This window comes from Molossus molossus, unplaced genomic scaffold (genome assembly GCF_014108415.1).
Source record: "Molossus molossus isolate mMolMol1 unplaced genomic scaffold, mMolMol1.p scaffold_m16_p_18, whole genome shotgun sequence".
NCBI lineage: Eukaryota > Metazoa > Chordata > Mammalia > Chiroptera > Molossidae > Molossus > Molossus molossus.
The window spans coordinates 23,036,187-23,055,898 of record NW_023425353.1 but is presented as its reverse complement, the minus strand read 5'-3'; the positions used below and the strand labels follow the sequence as shown (position 1 = coordinate 23,055,898).

General features: G+C 43.5%; 1 protein-coding gene across 2 annotated transcripts in view; it reads right to left on the bottom strand.

The window, feature by feature from the left end:
* Positions 1-19,712, bottom strand: part of GRM7 (glutamate metabotropic receptor 7) — an 842,682-nt gene that overhangs the window by 313,780 nt on the left and 509,190 nt on the right. For both annotated transcript variants that reach the window (XM_036266781.1, XM_036266782.1), the window contains exon 5: positions 1,673-1,813. In XM_036266781.1, coding sequence (XP_036122674.1) covers positions 1,673-1,813 — 141 coding nt within the window. The remainder of the gene's footprint in view (positions 1-1,672; positions 1,814-19,712) is intronic.

Here is a 19,712-nt window from a genome sequence, read left to right as displayed (position 1 = left end):
TCACACTATTGATGGTGTTTTTAGTATCATGCTTTGCATACATTATTCCTAATTAATAGGTGTTTTTGGAATGGGTGTTCAAAAGAGCAGTTATCACAAGAATAAACTAAACACAGGCAGTGTGCCCACCATAAGTGTCACTTTCCTGAGCATGGAGAAGGCATTTTAATTTGGTGGGACTTCAAGGTCATCATTGCAAACAGTGAAGGTCACTGAAGTATGGAATTGGGGAATGCTGTTTCATAAAGGGCTAGGTGACAAGCCAGTAGATCGTGGCACACCCTCGCAGGATGTCTAGTACTCTTAGGATAAAGACCAAATTCTACATGCATGCCAATATGACTGTTCCTTTCCCAGATCACTGTACTGGTGGCCTCGGTTCACACATCCATTCTACTGTTTTATCATCACCTTTTTCTGTGTTTCACATCCCATAATTCCACAATCTGTTTTGTAGATGCCACAATTCTTCCTGCCACAGGCCTGTACCATGTCACTGCACCATCAGACATTTTCTAATCTGTCCTGCCCCTGCTTTCTCGGAGAAGCCAATGACTTCTCATCCTCCAGGAGGCCTTTGGAGACAGCTTCTGCCTTCAGGGGGTGAAATTCCTTGGTTATATGCCTTTATAGCCATCGAACACACGGTGAAGACTGTAATTATGTAGTTATAGCAAGATCACTGGAATAATGTGGATTTCCCCCACTATTCTCTAAGTGGCATGAAGGCTGGGTCCTTACTGGGTTTGCTCACCATCAGCTCACCAATGCCCAGCACAGTGCTTCACAGAACGAAGCTGCTCAGTAAACATTTGTGAATGAATCAATGAATGAATGTGTAACTTTGCCTTCTGACTAACACACACACACACACACACACACACACACACTGCATACACACATGCGTTTTTAATTTGGAATAGTTATGCAAGGATACATAGGAGGTTGGTGACTATTTTTAAACATATTTTAAATAGCAGGTGAGTCACTAACTTGGATGTTATGAAAATCAGCTGCAATTCTCATTTCTCTAGAGCAGTGGCTCTCCACCTTCCTCATGCCGCGACCCTTTAATACACTTTCTCATGTTGTATGTGGGCGTATCTGCATGTGGGCGGACCCGCCTGGAGACAGAGGAGCAGTGTCTCAGTTCCTAAGACCATCAGAAATATGTGTTTTCCGATGGGCTTAGGCGACTCCTGTGAATGGGTCATTCAACCCCAAAGGGGTTGTGACCCACAGGTTGAGAACCACTGCTCTAGACCAAAGTATTTCATTTCCTTCATCAAATATATCGTCCATGGCTAACAGTTAAATCCAGTGCTGATATGGAATTTGTCAGAGATTTTTGTCTATGTGAAAATGACTTCATACTCCTGGCTACGACATGAACTAATATTTACCATCCAGAGCATTCAAAGCAACATGACCTCTTTTGAATTGAAAGAATCAATGAAAATGTCAATTACTGCTAGATGGATAGGCAGCAAAGAAGAATCTTGTCTGTACTTCTCTTGTCCTGCAAGACTGATGCTCCTGTTCCATTTTCTGAGCACTCCAGTAAAATTCAATTTACTTTTTCAATTTGTCTCCAGCCAGGTTCCCTTCTGTCAGTGAGGCGGACCTCTCAGCGCTGGCCTTGCGGGGTAACAGGACAATAGAATGAAATTACCTGTGCATTTGCGATCTGTGTCTTCTTTCTTTGACCCACTAATCGTCAGCTTGCAGTTGAAGTTTTCTTCCCAGTATTCAGCAAACCAGACGTTTCTTCTGTTGTTTTCCAGGGTGCGGGATGTAAAATAGGCATCAAACCCTAAAGAGAGTTCAATGAAAAGGTCATTGCTCGCGGGGCACTGCTGGGACGTTTGGAAATAAAAATCAGTGGTGATTTTGCTTTGTTTTAGCAAACTGAAGGCTCTTGTGTGTCAAAGGAACAAAAAAGTCACAAGAAATAAATATTCTAATGCTAACCTATACCTATATTTCTAGATCAGTCTGTCAGGCAGATGTGTGGCCTATAGATGACATTTTCAAACTAAAATCTGCATTAGAGGCCTTAGGCATGACACAATCCTTACAACACGCCTCACATGCCTCGTGAACGAGACCCGGAACCAAGCGTTTCTGTCACCATCATTAGCACCAGCAGGATAACTGATCATTTTAGTGCTTACTATGGACCAGACCCTATACTTTACATGGGTTCTTTTATTCATCTCAAACCATCTATGCAGGAGTTACTATCATTCCCATTTTGCTGAAAGAAAACAGAGGTTTAGTGGAATAATGATGCGCTCAGGGTCAACAATGTCACCGTAGTCTGCATCTCTCACCATGTGAGCTACTGACCTGTGCATATCATTTTGAGAATCCTATTTTCCTTAGGAATGCCCCATTATGTCACTGAGTCTCCAGTCAAAGTAGAATTACATTTTTGAAGAAGCCACTGGTCAATTGAGACCAATCTTAGCTCAATGCTCTTCACGAAGAGTTTGAGATGAGTTGGGACCCAGAAGGCCGGGTCCCCAGGAAACTGCTAGCTACCTCACTAGGATAGCACTACTTTAAATATGCCAGTGAAGTCCTATGGTCTCGTGAGAATCAGACTGGAATCCGTATCTCACAGCCTGGGCTTGAACCCCAGCTCACTCATCTCACCGAGTCATGGAAACACGAGCAAGTGCGTCCTTAACCTTCTGGATCCACCTGTCATCTATCTGTAAACATCAAGATGACCTCCCCGCCTTCCTCCGTTTGTTTGTAATGCTGGGAACACTAGGAACTTACAGAGTTTAGGGTCAAGACCATGGAAGAAGATAAACTTACTGTCACATTATTTAAATGATTCCGTGTTCCCCTCTTTTCAGGGCCATTAAAAAAGTAGCTCCAGACTCTGAGAGAGGAGACGTCAGGCTAATTTAATTCACTACATTCCCAGCTCTGAATTCATGGCCTGACACACAGTAAGCCTACTATAAACAGAAAGCTTGAAATAAGTAAACAAGATAGTAAAAAAAAAAAAAAATCTATAAAGGAAAGGAAATTATATAGTTTTGTAGGGAAAATAAAAAATGAGTATTTTTATCTCTTAGGCCATTTTCCAGGCTACTGTCAGGACATGAGCAAACATTATGATGTCTCGGCCAGGTACCCAGCCAACTATCCTTCTATTGCCGCCTTGTTAACTGCTTTAAGAATAATCTGGCTGTGGTAGTTTATCTCATCCTGATGTCAGTGCTGACTGATCAATCCATCTGCCTAGAAGCCCTCTTCTCACCTCAGTTTCCCCAGAACCTGCCTCCAGACAATATTCAGTAGACTAACATAAAACTTGTAAATGAAGGGAAATCTTTAGGGAAAATGTGAGTTCTCTCTGTTTCCAAGATCACTACATGTATGCACTTGGCCATGGACATACATACACACACTTACACACAACGACTAGTAACCAGCTTGCATTTCTTCCCTCCATCTGTGCCATGGGCGTGGGGTGGGGACGAGGGGTTAGGAAGCCAGGCTGGTGAACCGTGACATATGTGGCCCGGTGGCCCTTGCTTCTGGGCTTCACACCGTGGTGTAGCCCCCTCCCTGCTCTGCGTTATCCATGGGACACTGGGAGGGGTGATGCAAGGGAAGGCTATAAACCCTGTGCCCTCGTGGCTTGTCCTGTCCAAATTCTACCTGGAATCTGGTTGCTGTGATCTGAGAGGTCTGACGGGGAGATATGAGGTCATGTGACAGAGAGGAGTCCAGCCAGACCCAGCCCTCCAGCAAAGCCTTTTGCCCATTCCATCCTTCTAGCCCCCCCCCCCCATCCCCACCCACTGACTACAACAGAAGAAACACACTTAGGTGACCAGCCCCAATAGCAGAACTGGGACCCTCTGTCTTCTAAGCCACACCATTTGAGGCGTTTGTACGCAGCCATAGACAGCTGGACTCTCCATCACCACACCAGACCCTCTCTGGGTAGCACCAACACCAGCACATGCTTAAGGAGAAAGCTACCCAACAGAACACAGAGGGGCTTCAAGGCAAACCTTCAGCCGCGTGCACACATCGGGACCACAAGCCAAACTCAGAACAGGAGCGTCTCTCTTCAGCCTGTGTCTGCTGGATGTCCAGAAGGATATTGAAGGGAGGGCTGGTTTGCAGGGAACACGCAGGTTGGTGACTGGGGAATATTTACAAGAGAAAAGGAAGGGGAGGCAGCAGTCACTTCCACTTCCCCCTGTCCTAAGTGGGAACCAACAGACTTCTGGGAAAAAAGTACGCACCGCAGAGTCTGTCAGCATAAACCATGGTCGGACGCCACCCAAGGGCAGGCTCTCTTGGCCAAAACCTTTGTCCTTTTCACTCAGGTGTCAGGAGCTCAGCTTCCTCCTTTTCCTCCTCCTCCTCCTGCTGCTGCTGGCCACCATCACTTAGGCTGAGTACTATGCTTGCTCCCCAGATGTATTTACATATGAATTGCCTGGGCTCTCATAGATGCAGATTTTAATTCAAGACACCTGGGGTGGACCAAGGAGGCTGTCTTTGTAACAAGCCCCAGGTGATGCTCATACTTTGAGAGCAGGGCTCCAGAGCAAATCCTGAACTTCAGCAGGTGAGATGTGAGTGATTTCAGCTCAGGTGGTTAGACAGCAGCATTATCTCTCAGCCTCAAGCTTTGTCTTGGTTCGGATGGGTCTTTGCTCTGTTTTTGTAGTTCAGACTTATGCTTAGTGCCCTGCTCAGTAAGGGAGAAGCCCTACTTCCCCATCCTCTAGCTGGTGATGACCTGTTGATGATATTTTCTGGGACACTTGCTCTACATTCCCCTGAGCGTGGCTGCTATAGGACTCACCTGTTTCCTGTTATCGCTATGGGCTCTCCCCGCTGGAATTAAGATCTTCATGCTGTGTCTTAGTGTTTTTAAGAGGGTCACCTGAAATAGCTCTGCCTCCTCTGAAGGTCTATGGGCCTTGAGGGAAAACTCGGAGCCCTCAGCCAGGTCCCGACACAGCATACAGGCAGACCTGTTCCCCTGCCCTTAGCTTTATGGAGACTCATCGACGGTGCATTTTTTTTTACAAATTGGAGGCAATAACCTCCACCAACAACGAGAGTACAGCTTGCTCCGTTATGATACTAAATTTATGATGGTGGTCTGGAACCAAGCCTGACATGTCTCCGAGGTATGCCTGTGCATTTGCTTTGAGGCGTTTTGATAGAACTTTTATGTTTTTCCTTTTATTGATTTTAGAGAGAGAAGAAGGGAGAGGGAGAGAGAGATAGAAACATTCATGAGAGAGAACATGGACTGGCCACCTCCTGCATGCCCCCCACTGGGGATCGGGCCCACAACCTGGGCATGTGCCCTGACCAGGAAGCGAGCCAGCGACCTCCTGGTGCATGGGTCGACGCTCAGCCACTGAGCCACACCGGCCAGACTGCTAGAGCTTGAAGTGCTGACATGCATGGGAGCTGCACTTTCTGTGGTCAGGGAAGCGATACCATGTGGTGGTGAACACAGACAGAGTCACAAAGCTTTGCCACTTTCTACCCGTATGGCCTTGAAGCACATTCCTCAGCTACTGTGTGTCTCAGTTTCCTCATCTGTGAAATGGTGTTAGTAGTTATACCTGCCCCATAGGGTTGTTATTAGGATTAAATGAGTCATTATGTGTGAAGTACTCAGCATTGCGCCTGATGAAGAGTAACAGTAACAGTTGGTTGTTTAATAAGCACATCCCCCCATTAAATATTGACTGAGCCCCTGCTCCGTGACAGGCACTACTCTCTATACTTACATATTTTGGAATTAAAACATAGTTGGCCCCTCCTGAGATTTATAGCCAGTCTTGTGGAGAAGATAGACTTTTAAGAATCGTAGTTGAGTAAATATAAAATAATGGCTGTGATGACCTCCATGAAGGGAGGTACACGATATTTGGGAGCTCACACAGAGAAAGATAACTGTTTTAGGAGGCTGAAAGGCGCTTCCTGGAGAGACTGGATACATAGATCAGAAAAGGTAGAAACAGGTTTCACTGAGGGAGGCAGGTGGGCAGAGATGGGAATTTATTCAGATGGAAGAACTGTGCTATGCCTCAGGAGTATCCAAGTCACGCTACCAAGACAGAATGTTCCAGGACAGCTAGGGCCTCAAACACAACAAATATACATGGACCATCTTCTATGTATATGAAATCTATTGTTGCTACTAAAATTTTAATAAACCAGTGGCATAAACCCTTATCCAATGAATGCATAAATATATAAAAGAAGTTTGTCTTCCAAATAATTGTCAAAAATTCTGATGTCGGACAGATTTTTGATTTGACTGTATGAAAACAACAACAACAACAACAACAAAACGGCATCAGTATTTATAATTACAAAAAAGAATAAGCATTTGATATACATTTTCTCAGTCAGTGTCCCATACATCCTAAGGAGTAGGCGCTAATCTTGCCCACACTTTAGAGGTAGAAACTTAGGCTCAGAGAGGATTTGAGCCCAAGTCTGCCCAATTCTAGACCCTGGTTTTTGACTTACATACTACAGAGCAGTGATGGACACATGTTGGTGAGTATCACGATCATCTAGAGAGCTGATGAAGAACATGGAGACCAGGTTCATCGGGGTAGCAGCCCGGGTTCCCCCCCAGCAAGTTCCCCAGGAGAGTCTAATACCCAACGAAGGTGGAGAACCAAGGCTGTGGAGCATTTCTGCAGCCCACTGACCATGCCAACTGCCTCCTCACCAAACTACCACATGAGCCATAAATTCCACTGGGCAACTGGCTGGTTCAACAAGTGGACGAGCAAAACATTTACGTACACCCCATTGTATCGCATTTCACTTTTCTGAGCTTCACACGTGTTGCGTTTTGACGTCGCCAAGACCCTATACCAGCAAAAAGATTACGACTTGCTTTGTGGTAAGAGTGTGTGGCGCGGTCTGGAACTGAACCCGCGGTACCTCCGAGGTCTGCCCGTACCTGGGTCTGGAACTGAACCCGCGGTACCTCCGAGGTCTGCCCGTACCTGGGTCTGGAACTGAACCCCCGGTATCTCCGAGGTCTGCCCGTACCTGGGTCTGGAACTGAACCCGCGGTACCTCCGAGGTCTGCCCGTACCTGGGTCTGGAACTGAACCCCCGGTATCTCCGAGGTCTGCCCGTACCTGGGTCTGGAACTGAACCCGCGGCACCTCCGAGGTCTGCCCGTACCTGGGTCTGGAACTGAACCCGCGGTACCTCCGAGGTCTGCCCGTACCTGGGTCTGGAACTGAACCCGCGGTACCTCCGAGGTCTGCCCGTACCTGGGTCTGGAACCGAACCCGCGGCACCTCCGAGGTCTGCCCGTACCTGGGTCTGGAACCGAACCCGCGGCACCTCCGAGGTCTGCCCGTACCTGGGTCTGGAACCGAACCCGCGGCACCTCCGAGGCCTGCCCGTACCTGGGTCTGGAACTGAACCCGCGGCACCTCCGAGGTCTGCCCGTAGCTGGGTCTGGAACTGAACCCGCGGTACCTCCGAGGCCTGCCCGTACCTGGGTCTGGAACCGAACCCGCGGCACCTCCGAGGCATGCCCGTACCTGGGTCTGGAACCGAACCCGCGGCACCTCCGAGGCATGCCCGTACCTGGGTCTGGAACTGAACCCGCGGTACCTCCGAGGCCTGCCCGTACCTGGGTCTGGAACTGAACCCGCGGTACCTCCGAGGCCTGCCCGTACCTGGCAGGCACTGGAGTGCGGAGTCCGTCAGGATGGTGAGACTGGAGACATGGGCTGAGAGGGCTGCAGCCCGAGCCAGGTTCAGAACCGAGCTCTGAGATCATTCAAAGCGGCGGAAGCAGAGGTCAAAGAGAGGTGACTCGATTTAGGGAATCCGCGCTGACCTGCCTCAGCTGAGTCACGTTTCCTTCAGGGCCTAGCAATGTGTTGACTTCTTTTTGGCAAGGCTATGGCAAAAGGTAAGTTAATTCTTAATGGTTTTATCTACTCATTTCCATTCAAAAAGAATAAAATTGTCCACGGGATATTTATGTTTTCAAAAGAGGCTTTGCTGTAGCCATGCATGCCCAGTGCCTTGGAATATGCTGGCCAGCCCTGGGTTCAGGCTCAAGCATACCTTGGCTTCATCAGCAGATACCGAGCTTCTGATACGGCTGCTCCAAAGCTTTGCCTCTGGCCTGGCCCCTGGCCCTGCCTCTAGTCCAGCGGTTCTCAACCTCCCTGATGCTGTGACACTGTAATACAGTCCTTCATGTTGTGGTGACCCCCAACCATAAAATTATTTTTGTTGCTACTTCATAACTGTAATTTAGCTACTGTTATGTCTTAGGCGACCCCTGTGAAAGGGTCGTTTGACCCCCAAAGGTGTCGCGACCCACAGGTTGAGAACTGCTGCTCTAGACCTATCATTTCTGTAGCCTAACGATTTTACCACTTTCCTGTGATTTACTACAAGGTATACAGTCACCAAGTTGCCACAGAGATAGAAGCAAACATTGGAATAACTCTAACAACCTAAACTAATATGTGTGTGTGTATCACAGCATATTGAGACTTTTTCTCCTTGCTACTAGAGCTCAGAAGAAAAGTGATCTGGAGACACAATAAAGGTGTTATTAATTAAATTATCAGAGATTTTCAGTGTAACCCATGGCATTAAGACTAGGACTGCAGTCACAGGAAACAGAATCAGATTTATGTTAAAGGAGAAAGACCGTTGTTTTTTTATAAGGGACAGGTGAAACTGTTATAATAAAATTGTTCCTTTGTGTGGGGTGGGGGTGTGCTTTAACTTCAGAAATTAATCTCCAGGTAGTTCCGAAGCTGATGTCCCAGTGGTACATGGTACACAACATTCCTATAATTTTGGAAGTAAGCTTAGAACAGCACAGAAATAACGATCAGGGTTTTAGCAGCATTGTGACTACCTTACCTGGTCCTGTCCTCTTGTAGCCGGGGTGCTGCCCTCAAACACGCCCTGAAGCTGTGGCTGAGACGAGTGTGATTTCACAGACAGTGCGCCCTGGGTGGTGCGTTTGGGAGGCGACCTTTGCAGCTGAGGAGGAGGACGGTCTCACAGAGTGCGGGACGAGCGGAGGCCATCAGAGGGTCAGCCAGCTGCCCGAGGGCCAGGGTGAAGAAAGACTGACAGATACTAGTGCGGCTCCACACGGCATCAGAAAGTGACCAGTGGCCCTGAGCGCGGGTTCATCCACCCTGGCCATGCACTGCAGGTCAGCTCGTCCCTGCAAGGCTTGCTTCCGCTGGCCTGTTCGGAGAAGCTCTTAGCTCTTGCTGGTCTGTTTCTGACTCAGGAAGGATGCGTTCCTGTTTCAGAAACACACAACTCCTGGCACACCTCAGGAATGGAATACTAACAGAATAGAGGAATACACTGATGCGCAAAAAGAAGAGAAGGAAAGACAGATAGGAGAGAGGGAGGGAAGGAGAAAGGGAGCAGGAGAGAATGTGAGAATGGAGAAGGAGCAAGGGGGGCGGAGAGGGGGAAGAGGAGGGGGGAGGAAGGGAACAGGGACACGGATGAGGTGAGGAAGCAAGAATGCACAGTCCCTGCCGCTAAGAGGATGTATCAGAACAGCAATTTTTAAATATAGGTCTGTCTTTGTTCTATGCCCTTTTCTATTTCTGTGACATAAGTCGTTTGTAGTGGGTTGAACTGTGGTCCTCAAGAAGATATGACCGTGTCTAACACCCTGAACTTGTGAGTGTGACCTTATTTGGAAACTGAATACTGTATGACAACAAATTACATTGTACATGTCATTAAGTTCAGGATCTCGAAATGAGATCCTCCTGGATTCTCTGTGAGGGCCCTAAATCCAATGAAAACTATCTTTATAAGACACACACAGAGACATGGGGAGAGAGACCATGGAGAAGGTCAGCTAAGTATGGAGGCAGAGACTGGAGAGTTGCAGCCATAAGCCAAGGAAACCTGTAGTCACAGAGGAGGCCAGGAGGGGTCCTCCCTGCAGCCTTCAGAGGGAGCACGGCCTGCTGACATCGATTCCGGGCTTCCAGCCTCTAGAACTGTAAGGCAATGATTTCTGTTGTTTTCAGCCACCAAATTGGTGGCCATTGTTATGGTAATCCCTGGAAGCGAATACACCCATAATAACTAAAATAAATCCTGTGGTAGTATCGCATTCTACAGCATCTGCCTGGTCTGAGTGACAACATGTGTTTCTCAGACCTTGCGAACTGATGGCTTTGGGGAAATGTTTAACCTCTGGACTCATCCTTTCCATTCTGTCCCAGAGCATTTTTAAAACGAATTTAAAAACCAGGAGTCTTCACTTGTATGTGCGGATTTCTGGCGTTACATGCTTGTGACGTTGGAAGACCTGATGGCACCACCCTATGCCCACATGGCAGCTGTCCGCATGCTGAAGCTAGCTCTTTCCTCCAGGTCGTGTTTCCGCCCGCAGCGTTTCCCCACCACCTCTGATGGTCTCATCTGCAAGACGGTGCGGTTGTCATGGCAGACGGTGATCTTTTCCACATTCAAGAAATGCCTCTCTCTGACTTGAATTCTCCTTTGCTGAGAAATGCTACCTCAGGCCCCTAAGACTATGTTCTTGAAAAAGCTACTAAACACATAGCAAAGTTGGGAAAGCCGTAGGGAATAATCCGGACACAGATAAAGCATCTACCTTGTACGCACAAACAAAATCACATCGAAAGGTAATGAAAAAGATCGCAAGTGAAAAAGCTACCAAGAAGCACCGAGTAAGAACAAGTATCGTTCCATTAAGTCAGATAGAGTTTTCAGGTTTCCCTGATGTCCATTCCCTTGAAGTTAATTTGTAAATTTTATGTCACTTTAATAAAAATGTGAATTTATTTTCCCTAGGGCTAGACATGTTGTTTTTAAAGTTCATATAAAAAAGATGAGAACCGGTAGAACTCTGAAAAAGAACAGCAAGCATGCATGAGTGTTTGGGGTTGTTGAGGGAGAGGAGGGAGCGCACATCCTACCAGGTGTGATATTGCAACAACAGGTGTGATATCACAACATCAGACGGCACATTCTCTAGAATTAGAAGAGTCCTGACACAAGAATCAGGATATCAATGGACCAATGCAATAGAACAGAAAGTCCAGAAGTAACCCAGTTGCACATTAGAATTTCATATCACAGGGAATAAAGGTAGCAATTCAAGGGATATGCTTCCCTTGTAATAATAATCTAATGAACAGCAACCATTTTAATTGTTTGTCAGTTTGCAAACTTGCGTGCTCCCCAGATGAAATCTGAAACTGGTCCTGGTACACGGAGGGCAAAGAGAGACCCAAGAAAGAGTCAGATTGGTAGATTTAAGAAGTAAGGGAGCTTACAAGACAAGTAGATCTCTGCACATGCCCACCAGAATCTTAAAACTTTCTATAGAGGCCTTAACGTTCAGTCATGTATTAGGCCCAGAGGGTCTCAACAATACCTTACTCTCTCAAGGCTGCTTCATTGAAAATGGCCCCCACTGTGGGAAGGAGCTCAGAGCCCACATTCCAGGGACAAGGAAGCAGGCTCTGATTGCCTGAGCCCAGTTTGAAGGTCAACTGGAGATCACATCTTAGTGATGATCTCCTCCAACACAATTGAATAATGATCAAATTGGATCCCAGTTAGAAACGTAACCTTGTATCAGTCCACAAGGAAATATGGGAAGCGTTACATGAACTTAACCCTAGTAAGTGAATTTGGGGTCTTCAGTCTCTGCAATTGAGTGGATTTTGCACATCTTGTAAGAACTAGAGATCCTTCACCCTTGGAGCCACCTGCTGCAGGATGTCTGCAGTGGGTTCAGTGCCACGTGGCATTTCCCCTGATACCCTTTGCACGGGGTCCCTTTAATCAGTTGGTTCCTTGTCTGCTTCTCTCAGGAAACTACGTTCCTGGAGGACAGAGACTGTGCCTTCCTCCTCTTTACCTTCCCAATTCAAGTTCCTGTCAACATTTATTGAAGTTGAAGACACATAAATCAGTTTGGCAAGAAGATCACTACTGACCTAGTGGGACAATTCTAGGCTCTCAGATGCACCCACAGATTGGCTAGCCATACGCACAGTGCATTGATGACAGTGGTGGAAACCAGCCATTATTTCTGAGAAAACAAATAAGAATTATTGCAAAGGAAATTATTCCACACACAACGGAGATCCCATGGGAAGTGCTGATGGATGAGGTAGAGGGAATAATGTTTGCAATAGTATTCAACAAAATGCCTCCAAAGGGATGTTGCGTATTATATAATACTAGAATGCATGCCATTTTCCCATTCCTTTTGATTGCCTGGGAAACAGAAGGGCATTTTATGTAATCTGAGTATGCTTATATGGAAACGAATATGGGTTCAAACAGTATAAATTACCATTGATAGTTTAATAGTTAAATGGTTAAAGCAGATTCTGATACTAGAATTCTAGGGTCCAATTTCTAGCTTTACTACTAGTTAGCTAGATGACCTTGAGCAAATGACCTAACCAGTGTCAGTTTCTCAATCTATAAAGTGGGGATGATAATAATATCTCCTCCACAGGATTGCTATGAGGCTTCCATGGGAGAACATAGGTAGCATTTAGAATAATGCATGGCACCTAGTAAGAGTGTAAATATTAACTAACTTATGCCCAGCTGGTGTGGCTCAGTGGTTGAGCATTGACCCATGGACCAAGAGGTCACAGGTTCAATTCCCGGTCAGGGCATATACCCAGGTTGTGGGCCCAATCCCTGATTGGGGCATGTAGGAGGCGGCCAATTGATGTTCTGTCTCATCAATGTTTCTTTCTCTCTCCCCTTCCCCCTTCCTCTCTCTCTCTAACATCAATAAAAAAATGTTTTTAATTAACAAAATTAAAAAAAAATTAACACAGACACACATGGCAAGTGAGAAAAAGGGAGAAAGAGAGAACAAGAAAGGAACAGTTAGGAAACTTTGAAAGACTAGGAACTATATATGAAATGTTCAGCTATCAAGATCCTGCCTGTAGAATCAGATGGTCCTGAGTGTGAATCCTGGCTCTGTCAACTACTAGCTATTGCATTTAACTTATCTTATACTAGGTTGGTCCCTTAGTTTTCTATTGTTTATGTTTTGTTGTTGTATGTTTGTTTGCTTACCCACTTTTTCATTCATTCATTCGTCCATTCACTTTTTCCATCTATAAAATGAGGATAGTAGTACCTACCTTACAGATAGATGTAAAGATTTAAAGTATTAAGGCTAAACCAATCAACATCTTAAAGTTGCTGAATACATACAGGTTCCTCTCATCTTGTTAATGTACATAGTTTAGTGTCAGTTCCAGACACTATAAAGCGACAGCCTTTCACCCCCAAAAGCCCCTCAGTGTTTTCCTTGGCTGTGTACAGCCAGGTAACCTCAGTAGACTGAGTCTGTGTTGCTCTGGGCAACTCAGGAGGCACAGAACGGCGAGATGAAGTATAAAATGCCAACCTTCTAGTGGATGCTTTAGAGTTGAGGCTTAGAGTCCATCTCCCTGGAGGTCACAGGCTGCTTCTGCAGAGTGTTGAACAGGTGAAGGATTTGGGGTGGAGGGGGCTCCTGCTCTCCTTTCCTTCTTCCCTACCCTGAGAACGACGCTCAGCTTGCATGCCTGACCTAGTGTTCTGTGCGGAACCTGACTCAGTGGCACCAATCACTCAGATAGGTCATAGCCTTCTCTCGGGCTTGGGTTCCTACCGTCATTGCTATACCTTCTGTCCCTCCTGCCTTCCTCGCCTTCCCCTTCATCTATCCTTACTAGGCTATTTTCAAGATATTACAAGTTTACACAGATTTCTTCCCTCACCCCAGTAACAATGACTATAAGAACTGTGATGTTAAATCTGTTCAATCTTGACTGCATCAGTCTTGATTGTGTTAAAGATTAGCACAGTGTATCAAAAGTAATTTTTAAAAAGTTCAAACTTTGATCTAGTTATTTAATTTTAAGGTACTAATGAAATGACTATATGCATTTTTAAGAAAAGATATATAAAATACTAAATGATTAATGTTATCAAATAAGATAATAGCATGGTGATTATGTAAATAATATGTTATTATCAGTTAGAAATACTTTCTGAACTATTTTAGGTGAGAAGATAAAATGTGTGGGATTTTATCTGAAATGTCCCTTCACAATAAAAGTCCAAAGGGGTCCAGCTGGTGTGGCTCACTCAGTTGGTTGAGCTTTGTCTCCGCCACCAGGAGGTTGCCAGTTTGATTCCCAGTCAGGGCACATGCCTGGGTTGCAGGCTTGATTCCTAGCAAGGGGTGTGCAGGAGGCAGCAGGTCAATGTTTCTTGGTCTCATCAATGTTTCTCTCTCTCTCCCTCTTCCTTCCTCTCTCTCTAAAATCAATAAAAACATATTTTAAAAACACCAAAAATAGTTCAAAGGGAAATAGCTAAAACGATTAGTAAAATATTGTTGGCATTTGAGGCTAGGTTTTTGGCTCAAGGAGGTCACTGTCTAATTCTCTCCACTTTTATGTATGTTTGATAATTTCTATAATAGAATATTTTAAAGTAGTTATGAAGGTCATGATTACAGCACATTTTATAACACAAAACATGTAGAACCATCACAAATTTCCAAACACACATGATTAAATAATATTTACATGCTGCAGTAGTATGTAGTCACCAGAATTTGACAGATAGGAAATTATATATAGATTTTAAGAGCACACCCCAGGAACTGGGAATTCATATTAGTATGTCATATCAAAAAAGTTAAAAATACTTTTATAATATGACTATTTTATATATATGTTATGTATAAATACATAATGCTATATTTTATTATATATAGTTATGTATATAATTAATAAATATTTATACATGGACACACATACACACACACACATTGCTCATAAAATATCAGTGGTGGGTTATTACTGAAGGGTGGGTGATATTTATTTTACTTTGAAATCATCTGTGTTTTCTGATTCTTTATATAGAGTTATATATAACATAAATATAAAGAAAAGCAGAAACACAATTATGTATAAAACAAAAACATATATGCAATATAGATCAGCAGCCTGGCCTATGTGGCTCAGTGTTTGAGCATCGACCCATGCGCCAAGAGGTCGCTGGTTCGATTCCCGGACAGGGCACATGCCCAGGTTGTAGGCCCAATCCCCAGTGTGGGGCATGCAGGAGGTGAAAGAAATGTGATAGATGGTCGGGACTGTCTTTATGGGAGACAAAGAATAGAAGAGTCCATTGCAAACATTGCTTTTTCATTGAACAGTGTCTTTGATTTGATCTTGTTGCTTGTTTGCATTTTAAGCTTCTTTTTCTGTAGAACTTAAAAGCATAGGGATTTTTTTTTATCATTTCCTACTGGGCTACCAAGGAGTTTCCTGTAGGAGAAAAGAACAAAGTTAAAAGGAAGCATCGTTCCTGAGCTCTATGGTGTTCATTCTCTCTCTCTCTCTCTCTCTCTCTCTCTCTCTCCCTCTCCATGGTATTGCAGCCCCTTCTGCCCTCAGGGTTAAAGTCTACCTTCTGCAGATTCTAGTTATGTAGAAAGCCTATCTTAGTAGATTCCAGGACAGTTCCTTTATCTCTTTATCTTTTTTTAAAGCAGGCCTTCAAGAATCAGTCATCTACCAGAGTTTCTCTTCCCTGTCTCCTGAACTCTCAGACCCCAGCTAAGCCCCTGTTTATCCACACCCAGGAGGAAGCGCAGCAGTGAGGTCCCAGGTAGGCTGTGGGCCCAATATCCTAGCTGAAGATCATGTGAAATCCAAAACAATCACTGAGGATCTGGCAGGGAATTTCCCCACTGAGATCTGCTTTTCATGAAAGACAGCCTTTGATAAAAAGAGGAGTACTTGCCAGGGGCTTATGCCTGCAGAGGCATCTCCCTGGGGCTGTGCACAACAACCCGCAAATGTGTGTGAGTTCCCCTTCTAGAAAACTCTTCCTTGGTTCTAAATGAAGTATTTTCAGAAAACCTATGTCTGGAACAGTAGTTTATACCCATGGCTATCCAATGGCATTATGTATAAATCTTTAAAAAATGTGTACTTATACCTAGACTCCAAGCCAGACTGCTGGACCTAGGTAGGTATCACCCGTTTCTGCTGACGAGCCTAGGCATCTATATTTTGAACTTTCCAGGTGACTCTGATGCAGTCTGGGTTGACAACATCTGCTCTAGAATATTATGCAAGTTAATTACTGATGTTCATTTTGCACAGAGGCCCAGACAAGTTGTCCAAGGGATACTAGAAACACAGAAGACAAGGTCCCTGAACTTGCACATTTCTATTCTTGGTGTATAGACCATGATTACTCAGATAATATCACATACTTTAATGTCTTCTGATACAAAAAGATTGAAATATGTTGCCATAATCGATTGCAACTCAGTGCTATTCTTGGAAAATTGGCATTCATTTTAGGAAAGCTTTCCAAACTTTTAATTACTAATACTCCGCTATAGAGTATCACATATGTTCATTGAAGCTTGCCATCCTAATGAGTGTAGAATCAGATTTATGTTTCCACAGTAAATTTTGTAAACATTTGCTGTATGTAATTTTTTTGTGCAGAAATGTTTAAAAACTTTTTGAATCGTATTAAATTATCATGATTACATTCATGTGTGTATATAATTTTCCAACAATTATAATCTTACAAAATAATGATTTTAACCCACTGAAAGTATTGAACAGTTCAACAAATGGAACCTACCTATTTTTCCAGACAGCGGCAGAAAAAGCCAGACAAACTTGTCAGAGAATTATTCTGCATTGCGAAAGCTTCACGTTTTATTTTTAATAACTGTGCAAGAACCACGTTGCCTGGTTACCATCTTCATTTTGTACTCTGATCTAAAAATGTCTCAGCATCTCAGCCGCCAGAAGTTTCCAGTGTGCTCAAAACTAAACTTACATAATCAAACATCTATAAGAATTTAGAAGAAATTTTACCAAAAATTTTATATATATATTTTTTTCTAATCACAGAATCAGCTACTGCCTAAAAATTGGGTCAAATGCAACAACAAATGCCTAACATTTTGATGGAAGGGCTATTCTTATGCAGATCTAAGAGAAAAAAAGAAAAGACAAAAAACAGAGGAAAGAAAGCATTGTAAAACAATAATATCAGTGTCTCTCATGCGTATAATCATTTACTATTTGAATTTCCATAGAAATATAAACAAAGAAGAAAAGGTTTTATGGGGACTGAGAAAAGCTTAAATTGATATTTAATATATCATCTAATAGTTTCATGACACAGGTCAGTTTATTTTGTGGTATTTTCAGATTTTCGTAAAACTGTCCCAACATCTTGGTTTTTTAATCCTATTCCAGCAAACACTAATACATGTATGTTATATTTCTGGGTAGTATTTAGAACATTTAATGAAGACATCATACTTTCAGAAATGTAAAAACAGCTGAGAATAGATGTATCATGTAAATAAACGTCTTTTGCCCAGCCAGTGTGGCTCAGTGGTTGAGCACTGACCCATGCACCAAGAGGTTGCCGGTTTAATTCCTGGTCAGGACACATGCCCAGGTTGTGGGCCTGATCCCCAGTAGGGGTCATGCAGAAGGCAGCCAATCTATGTTCTCTCTCATCGATGGTTCTATCTCTCTCTCCCTCTCTCTAAAATCAATAAAGAAAGATAATTTAAAAATAACTAAATAAACATCTTTTGAAGATTAAGTTCAGCAAATTCAGATCACTTAATTCTTTCATTACCCAAGTTATAAAAATATTTCTGAAGTAAAGACATTGCATTAGGTACTATAAGAGGAAAAGTTATTTATTCTGAATTCTTCTCTCTTCTACTTTTGGGCAATTGGATTTTCTAGGAATGCACTTACACATTTACATGGTTGTACTAGTGTCAATTGACTGAGTTAGAGGTGAGCACCCTACCCAACCTGGGCCAATCAATTCACTTCCTTGGTAACCTGAAATTGGACATAATATAATTCCAGTGTCAACTCAAACTGTTCCCTTTAATAGCAAGGATGTAAACTCAGGAGTTGCTGATAGCAGCCATGTAGGCTAGGACATAGAAAAAGTTGCTTTGCATTGAGAGAGAAGAATGAGTCAATCAGAGGCCAAGAGAGAAAAGACATGGAGGGGAAAAAAAGTATCTTCTGTTTTCTATAGGCCTCATGTACCCGACTCCAATCTGTTTCTAGAATGTGAGCGTATTCCTTGCCCTTGGGCTCTATAAGACTTCTCTTTATCTTTATAACAAATCATCCCTCTTCCTATGTGCTTAGGCAAATCCCAATGGACATCGGCCATTGATTGGCAACAATAAGGGTTGTAACTAACACTGATGTGAGATAAATCAGATATAGATCTTGTTCTCAAGAAAATTGCCAAGAAGTGGATACATGCAGATAACTTTAACAAAAAGGAGAGAGTGTCAGAAATTATAGAGATGAGCTGGTAGACAATTTCAGAGGAGGAAGCAAATATTCCTGGCTCTAGAGAAAGTGGATCCGACATTTTTCAGAGCAATGATATCCAGTCAATGTATTTGAAAATGTCCAGAATGATGACCAACTCTATTTTTTTTCTTTCAATATTCAACTAGGTAATGAGTGTTTAAGGAGTATACACGCAATTCTCTGCTATTTGTTTCTGGCACAGAATCCTTAATGTGCAACACTGTTGGTGGAAGACCTTCAGCGCTTTGCATTTTGACATGAGCAATGAATAGACGTGGTATTCAAACCATACAGCAACAGAATAAATATGGTCTTGCCTTGGACATATGTTTCCAACAACAAAACACGGTCCACATTGTTTGCACCATAGCCCTACTGATAGCTGTCTCTTCCTCTTCAGAGCAGGCAGCACACTGAGTACCATAGGCGAGTTCTGTGAAGGTTACTGGCAGAGCCTGGGCTTATTACCTAGGTCAGTGACATTACTCACAGGAATACAGTTCTATTTTAGTCACCAAGGATTGCTTCTTTATCATTTAAATGTCAAGTGTTTTGAATAAAGTCATTAAAAGGCATTACAGAGCAGAAATTAATTAAAGCAAGAGGCCCATGGTAGGGAGACTATGAAAACATAATACATGATCCTTGCCCCCAACGTACTTTCAATCTTTGGGAATAGATAAGAAATACAAATGACAACAATATGGACTGTTTGTTGAAAAAACAAAAACAAAAAACAAATAAACTAGGTTAAGAATGTTAAATGTGTTATTTCAATCCTCACAAACATCCTACAAATTAGCCATCACTATTTTCCCCAATTGGTGAATGAATAAACAAACTTATATAGTTTAAATAACTTGCCCCAAAGCTTTTAGCTAATGAATAAAACCCAAACATAAGCTGCCTGATTACAAAGGGTAAATTCCCCAACTCAATGAAACAAAAAATGAGAGAAAAAGGTCATATAAAAATTTCAAAGGTATTTGCTAAATGTTACAGGAATTCAGGGGATAAAAGGAGATGCCAGGCTGGAGTTATATGCATGTCTACCATGGCAGAGTTAGGATCTGAGTTCAGTCCTGAAAATGCAGCATTCATATAGACAAGAAGAGCTAAAGGTAGAGGAAGATAATAGCAAGAATAAGGGGGTAAGTTGGTTGCATCACATGTGTTTCTGGGTGATGATGGATTTGATCACAATGAGTGCTTTCTGCAGAGGAGAAGCTTGTGTAAAGGTATGATGGA